General features: G+C 37.3%; 1 protein-coding gene across 1 annotated transcript; it reads left to right on the top strand.

Moving 5' to 3' along the window:
- The first annotated feature begins 577 nt into the window (after positions 1-577).
- On the top strand, positions 578-5,126 carry LOC139740318 (LDLR chaperone boca-like). Its single transcript, XM_071650912.1, has 3 exons — positions 578-838; positions 3,149-3,381; positions 4,779-5,126. The coding sequence occupies exons 1-3, from the start codon at positions 650-652 to the stop codon at positions 5,119-5,121; spliced, it is 765 nt and encodes a 254-aa protein (XP_071507013.1). The 5' UTR covers positions 578-649; the 3' UTR covers positions 5,122-5,126.
- The last annotated feature ends 3,554 nt before the right edge of the window (positions 5,127-8,680 follow it).

Here is an 8,680-nt window from a genome sequence, read left to right as displayed (position 1 = left end):
TTTACTTGTTATTCTCATCATGGCTTGGTGTCAAACTTACCTGTTTCCAAATTCTTTTGTCAAGTGATTTGTGCAGTTTACAGCCGCACAATATGGCATTTTAATGCCTCGCTCAGGGTCTCGGAACGTCAGAAAAACACGGTACAACATGCAGTCACTGTGTGTGGATAGCGTCTGCTGGGATTTGCACGCAAAAAAGTTCCGCTAACCAAAATGGCGGACGTCACGTGACAATGAGTCGAGCGACGGCGACAAAACGGGTGGCGAGTGATTCTTCTATGTGTAAGAGTTCTGTGGTTGTGGCACGCACTGTGCATAACACTCCGTCGATTGGCCAATAATCAACGCACACATGGCATAGCCCTCAATCCACACATACACACAACACGTATAGTATTTATCGCGTTGCATGTGGAATAGGAAGACGAAACTGAAAAACACACACACTCGGTAAACACACGTGTGTTTCAGATACGGTACTGAAAGCACAGTTTGCTTACGAGTTCTAGGTCTCGTACAATCGCTAGATAGCTAGCTTTGAATTCCATTTATTTCAGAGATCGACGACCACCGATACTTCACAAATAGTTAACACTACGTGCCTGTGTACCACGGAAATTTCGTGTTTTTGTCGATTCTGCTAGCTACGATGGTTGGATCACGCAAGATACTTGTGTTTTGCACAGTATTGTGCGTCGCTGGTTCTTTTGCTGTCGCGGACAAGAAGTCAGAGGAAGAAAGTGGTTCTGAGAAGGAAAATGCAGCTGAGAAGTGGAAGAAGAAGGATATCCGTGACTACAACGATGCAGACATGGAGAGGTTGTTTATGCAGTGGGAGGTGTGTAATTTATCAACATGGCCATAGCTTGTAATTAAAGGCTCACCGCCGTGTGTGTGTGTAGGATAGTATACAAATAATGAATGTTTAAGAGTTCAATGGACAGAATATTTCATTTGCCATTGGTGAAAGATGAAATGTATTTTAGATCCATTCAACTCAGCTGTGCATCGTTGAATGGATCATCTCCATCTTTCACCAAATGAAATATTCTGTCCATTGCACTAATGAAAAACATTTATCATTTGTTTTATATAACGCCTTAAATAGATCCTTGTCATTTTATGTTTTCTTAATTTAGAAACTAGAGAATCTGAGATCGCAAGAGTGCTCACTGAGCGTTTTACGCTAGCGCGCTGTCGCATACACACACTGCACATGCAAGCGTTTTACACGTGTAGTGTGCGGGGCTCTTGTTGTGAGCAAAATCGTATGGATCAAAAATTGCATGGTAAATGGAGCCACAATTGCATGGATGATGACGTCTTAGTGAAATGGGCCGAATGATCAATGTAAAACTAACAATCAAATGACACAGATCTCTTTAGGCGTTATAATGAAAAAGCTATTGTACTTGTAGAAGCCTCCTCCGAGGAGAAAGGGGGGGGGGGGGGCATTTCATGAAGAATATGTTGGATTTGGTATTTTATTTTCTGACAAACTGTTATAAGCTACTGAAGGCATTGCATCTGATTGGCTGAGAGCAAATTTGTCAGAGAAAAATATCTGACAAAATGCTTCAAGAAATGCCCCATGCTCTTGACTACTTCTTCTTAATTTCTTCCTCCTCCTCGTCCTCCTCCGCGACCTCCTCCTCCTCCTCTTCTTCTTCTTCTTCTTCTTCATCTTCATCTTCCTCGATCCTCTTTTTCTTTTTCCCCCTCTGCCCAAGAATCTCTCCTGACCCAGCCCACATCTCCTGAATTTTTAATGTATTTCATGTAGCATGTGCCACAGTTTTTCTTCTGATGTTTCATTACTTTGCATGTCCATATCCAAGCATATTAACATTACGATTTATTGTACCAATTCAACTTATTTTCATCCAGTGTAGTGGAGGCTATTCCGCTAAGTTTTTACAGTATGTCCCGGTATACTAGATCTAAATAGATATATTATTGAAATAATGAATGGAAAAAATAAAGCTCCTTTGGTAAAATGCTAGTAGCACTCTAATTGTTCCCTAACAAGACTAGTCACTACAAAGAGACAACATCTTAGCAGTACATTTTTCAGCTCCAAAATATTTGCAAAACCTTGTCTCAGAATACGTCCCTGCCAGAAATCTCCGTTCATGTAATAGTAAACGATTAACAATTAAAAGAACAATCTCGACTCTGAGAAAAAGCCTTTGTTTCTGCAGTCCCATCTCTCTGGAACGCTCTTCCACTGAGGATCCGATCAGCAGAAACCATTGAAACATTTAAAAAGCTTCTGAAGTCGTATATGTTCGCATCTTGTTTTGGTTGAATATTCATTGAATTGCTCATCGGGTATATATTTCTGTCTGTTGTTCTTCTCCAACCTTCTTATGTACAACTATGATTGTAATGTATGTTATTCTCTTTATAATTATGTCCCTCTGCGCCTCAGAATAGGCTACTAGATCGATGGCGCATTACAAATGCTGTACTTATTATTATTATTATTCTGTAGAATCGGCAAAAGGAGGAATGATATGAGCCAGAATTTGGATGGCATGCATGGCATAGTCATGGGCTCAATTGCTCTCACTTGGGGCTGGACAGACCAATCAAGAGTTTTATTACAATATTAGCTGAGCCACCTGTAGACTGAAAGATATGTCTATTTGGAAGAGTTTTTTATTGTTTTGTTTTTGTTTTTCACATTAACAGCTTTCCCGCATAGACACCCTTTCATTTGTAGGACAGATTTCATCCTAAAAGCAAAAAAACAAAAACAAAAACAAACAACCAGAAAAACAAAAGCAAAAAAAAAAAATTAAAATGGTTTATTGACAAAACTGATTGTACTTACAGATTACTTTGTTTCCATTTTACATGTGCTGGAAAAAAAAATAAGATAGCCGTGTTTTCTCAAGTCTGTTAACAATCATGAATATTGGTTATAGTCAATCCTACTTTCCAATTTGCTGAAAGAATTGCGACAACATATACAACATGTGTAGCATGGTTGTTGGAGATCATCGTTTAAGAAATTTTATATTGATTTTACTTGGGAAGTGAATTCTTTATTTCATCTGTATCGATGCCTGATGCTCAAATAAATCTGGACATCTTATTTCTCAATTCATCCGAGTATTGTGTACTTTGATGCTTGTCTTAACAGGAGGATGAAGAAAAGGACCCTGATGATCTCATGGAGCATGAACGCCCCGCCCCCAAGATTGACTTCTCCAAGATCAACCCACAGAATCCGGAATCCGTCCTGAAGCTGAGCAAAAAGGGCAAAACGGTCATGATGTTTGTCACAGTCTCTGGGAATCCCCCTCAAGAGGAGAGTGAGACCATCACTCAGAGATGGCAAGACGAGCTGTTCCAGGCCAATTATCAACTGCAAAGGTATACTTTCCAGTGACACAACATACATGTATGCTCCTGTGACAATTGCCTCGGTCTCAGTTTTTATCCAGGGACATAGGGTTAGGGTTGTAATAGGGTTTTAGGTTTAGTTTGATGAAAAGATTAAGATTAAGGTTAGGGTTATGCTTGTGGGTAGAATTTATGATTGGCTTAGCATGCAGATATTTCATGGAAGCAATTGTTGCAGGAACAAACGTCATGAAACCATATTTTCTACTCAGTAACCTGCTGTTTGTGGAATAACCTCTAGGGGAAGTAAGATGTAGCCTCTGGAATATTTTGCTGTCTAATGGAATCTCGAGTCACTTGGGCTCTGATTTTCATTTAAACAAATGAAATTTGAGTCTTCAGGAGTGGATAATTAAGTACAGTGCACTCCCGTTATAACGAAATGCTCGGGACCGGCAGTTTTCTTTCGTTATAACGAAATTTCGTTATAACCGAACAAATACGATATATAACGAAAACAAGGAAACCACGTATATATATCATATTCTGTTTGCTGAATACTCATCATACACTGCAAAGCTAGGTGAAATGTGATGGGATAACTGTATTACAATAATAAACGCAAGTTCCCCTAAGAAACTGTGCGTGACACAAGGAGCGAACACACAGTGGTGTGAAGCGTCCACCCATGCAGAGACGCTATTGTTCCGCTACGTATTTTCGAAAGCAATTCGCATTTCGTTATAACGGAACACATTTCTTTTGTTTTTCTTTGTCTGTAGCGCTCGGAGAAGACTTCGTTATAACGGAAATTTCGCTATAACCGTGTTCGTTATAAGCGAATTTTATACCATAGACTTTAATGATGATAATTTTGGGACCAGAAGATTTACTTCGTTATAACGAAATTTCGTTATAACCGTGTTCGTTGTAACGGGAGTGCACTGTACATTCAAATGATTGTGAGAAAGAAAGATGTTGAACTCCCATTTCACTTTTGTGTTGATCTTGCTACTTTTCTCTCTCTCTCTCTCTCTCTTTTCTTTTTATATTTTGTTTTTCTACTCTTGCTGTTTATCTACTTTATACCTAACCTTTTCCCCTTGTTCAAATGCAGACACAGCAACAAATACTGGTTGTAATTTACGGTGTCATCATTTCTTGTATCTTACATCATTTTTAAGATACATACGTATTTAAAGCAAACTATGGAAAGTCAACCGAAAACTACCAGTACTGATAATAAGCCTGCTAAAGTTCTGATGACCAGAACACTAAATGAATATTTAATCTATTTAGCTGTAATTGTGAAAGAAAAGAAAGTATAAGGTAAGGATTGTCGAGCTCAAGTTGATCACTTCTGAACTCACATTGGCCTCAGTGAAAACCATTTAACATGCTGTTTGCCTTGCTGTTGTTGATCACAGGTACATGGTAGATAGCAACCGTGCCATTTTCCTACTGAATGACGGCTCCCTTGCCTGGGAAATGAAAGGTTTCCTCATCCAGCAGGACAGGTGCCAAGAAGTGACTATTGACAACAAGAGCTACTATGGCCGAGGATCTGGAAAGAAGACGGACAGTGCGGGAAACCTGTTGGAAGGAGAGGTGGACGACAAGGCGCAGAAGAAAGACGGGAAGAAGACGACGACGAAGAAATCAAAGAAAAACGTGAAACCATCCAAAGATGACAATAAGGTGAAGAATGATGCCAAGGCTGCCGAACCAAAGAAGGAAAAGAGAGTTGAAGAAAACAAGACAGAATTGTGAGAACATCTAGGCATTAATCTGACATCAGTTAGATTGACTTTTACAATTTCCTTGATTGGATCATATAGTGGTATAATGCTTTACCCACCCTATGTCTTGCTTAACTTAGTAAGACAGTGCCGTTGTGTGCTAGGGTTTATTCATGGATTTTTTGTTTTTTATTATTATTATTATTATTATTACTTGTTAAGGTGGCCATTTTTGCAGAATTTGTCACTGGCAGTAACACAACTCACTACAGAAGTTTTCACAGCAAATCAAACACTAGGATTTGCAGCAGCTTGTGTCTGTTGTTAGTTTGATAGATTTTTCATATTCTGAAATATGTATGAAGCAGCCAGCATGAAGAGATTGTTTTGCAACGTTAAGTACAAAAATGACATCTTGAAATTTTACAAGTATACTTTTATTACAATATATGTGAGAGCTGCCAATGTATTTTGCACTAGATATTGTTTGCCCACATGCATAAATTGGTATAGCAATAAGTGCCACTGAAGGAAATCATAGAGCTTACATGACAATGCTCAGACATTTATCTCAGGTCAGTGTTATAAGTGGTTTTCAAAGGACTTTTGCAAATTATGTAGACCGTTAATCTCACTGCCATGGTACTGTGCTGCACTGGTGGATGTGATCTCCTGTCAGATGAATCTATATTTTAGATTGATGCAGTGTTGGTCATTGGCATGCATTTCTCATGTCCTTGCACTGGTGTTTGTGGTAAGGCCAAAAAAAAAAAATTGTTGCATTGGCGTAACATGAGATTTTCAAATAGGGTCGGTCGGGCGGATTTTTTTTTTTTTTGCTACCTGCATTTTACGTGTAAAACTCGTGCTCAGCTCAGTAAACAGTTACAACTGCTGCACCGAATGTGCTGTGTTCATCTATTCTACAAATCATTTATGAGGCCGATATTACTGGAATTATACCCCTTCACAGAATTTAAAGATGTTGAAATCCCTATCCTGAATGTTTTCACTTCATATTTTACTATTTTGACTTAGATAAGATAGATGCAAATTGACCCATATGTACGATCTTTTCATCGCACACGGCGATCTCTATTACAGTCCCACATATACAGATTCGTGTAAGTTCTCCACACAAGAAACCTATGGCAAAACTGTGCACAATACATCGCAGTCTGAATGCTACGTATACACTGAATAAATCTTGTTAGAGTACGTGTCCGTGTTGGAAACAGATGACGTACTGATCAAGGAAGGCTTATGCGAGGCGCTAGATCTCTCCCTCGTACATCCGATATCCCCAGAGCCGTTTCCACTTCCGGGTTTGTGCGATCGCGATCGCAGTCAACAAGATATTTGATATCGATAGCAAAAAAAATAATAAAAAAACATGGGGTCGGCGGAATTTTTAGGGTCGGGCGGGTTACGCCAATGCAACAATTTTTTTTTTTTGGCCTAATGCTAGGTAAAAATCTGTCCAAATCGGATGTTTACTCTTGACAGAATTGACTGACAAGTATAAATAGTGTATCTAGAGTGAAATCACCATTTTTACATGAATTTTTGAGATGTTGTGATTTCGATTATTGATGTGTATTTTGACCACTTGCTGCACTATTTGGGAATTCCAAGTTGTTTTTTGTGAGTCACAAGCAATTGAAAATTGTGAAATTTCAGAATGAGGGTAGAGAGATGATGGTATCATTACTGTCATTAATGCATACTTTTCATCTTGTACTTCTGGATTAAGTTTAAGAAAATGTGCTTCATGAAACATTGCAACTGCTAAATTTAGATTTGTGCAGAAGTATATATGTTTGAAGATGGATGCATTAAATCTGAAAGGAAGAACTGTCTTAAATGTTAAATGGGTTAAAAGAAAAGAAAGAGGTGTATGTCAACCTATTTTTGTTTTTAAGCGGGTAGGAGAATGTCTTTTTGTAAATTGTGTGTGTGTACAACTGGATAGAAGGTAGATATTGGGAATTTGCAGCAAAATGCATACAAGAAGTGAAATGTTGACAAAAATGTTTAAAAAAAAAAGATCCTTTGAAATGATAGTCTCAGTCTCAGCATAAGCCATTTGGAAATAATTGTAGTAATGGCTGTTTAGTGTAAAAGCATTCAAATTGTTGCACAAGTCATTTTCTGTTTAAGATAAATCTTGCATGATTTTCATTTCATGAACGCTGTTACGGTCATGGCAAATTAATGAGTGAACATTTCAGACATGACATAATGGTGATATCCCTACAACACGCCTTCCTTGAAATAAATGATGTGAAATATTATTACAATATACTTATAATAAGAAAAAAAATGTTCATTTTTTTGCACTAATTTTATGTCACACAAATTTTGTGAAAATTTCCACTTGTATACTAGTTGGAAGTGCATGCAGATAGCAATTGCTGACAATTTTGATTGGCTGATGCTTTGATCATCAGTTACAATTCCTTGCAAATATTTAAACGATGCATTTCTAGCTCTTGGATAGGGTAGGGTAGTCAGTGCAAAGTGTGCCTGCTTTAGTCATTATCTTGCTTCTTTTGGTCTTCAGCATTTTACATAACTGCAGTACAATATTAAAAGTTTTTAGTTGACAAGTTAGGACTTTTCTGCCAATCGCCTTTTTGAAATGACCTCTTAGTTGTTCTGATTGTAATGCATTAATTTGCATTGAGTCATAGTCCATTATGAATGTAAAAACTAAAAACTAAAAAAGAAGAAATGTGCTTGTTTGAGTATATATGTTAGTGCAACTCATATGTTTTTCAATGAAGTATTTTCTTGCCGCTATGTTTTTAGGCATTATATATTATGCTTTCTTGACCTGTCACTCATTGAATCACACTCAACTGATTTTCTTTTGATTTAGCCACGGATTGTTCTGATGTTTGGCTAACAGCCAATTTAGGACAGTAGATTATTCTTTTCTATCACATGATCACCAGCAGAGAGGCTTTTTTCTCTTCCTCCATTTTTATACAAAAATGAATCGCGATTGTTTTGTATATTTGCTTGGCAAAATATTTCATATACACTTGTAGCTGTATACAATATATGCCTTTGGATGCTATGGGTTAGAATGCAATATTTATGTATGTGGAGGATGAAGAATGATTTACAATAGTGCCTTGTTTTCTCATTGTATGTGTATCAGGAATAAAGATGTAGACATAGTCTTAACACTATTCTTCCATTGTCATTGTTAGCTTATGAAGCTTCAAAAATGTTTCAGCTCATAGTTTCTAGGATTATTCTGTAGATGTTTTATTGTGTCTTGACATTTGTGGTTGTGGTTTGATATCATAAATGTCATGCTATGCTAGTTACTGTTGTAACCTTTCCTTATCTATTTACTTCTTTTCTTCTTCTTCTTCTTCTTATTGTTGTTGTTATTGTTATTGTTATTATTATTATTATTGTATTGAACTGCTTTACTAGATACATTTGGCAGGAATATATGTGAAAGGAAGAAATCAAATACAGTTGTTTTAATACACCAAGTTTCATTGCATATGATCCACCACAGCCTTTTTCCTTTGCAAATTGTGTGTGTTGTTTGAAATTGTGGATGTTGTTGT

This window comes from Diadema antillarum, unplaced genomic scaffold (assembly GCF_040938485.1).
Source record: "Diadema antillarum isolate AM-2024a unplaced genomic scaffold, OU_Dant_1.0 seq00000847_RagTag, whole genome shotgun sequence".
NCBI lineage: Eukaryota > Metazoa > Echinodermata > Echinoidea > Diadematoida > Diadematidae > Diadema > Diadema antillarum.
The sequence above is the reverse complement of the archived record's forward strand: the minus strand, read 5'-3'. Positions and strand labels throughout refer to the sequence as shown.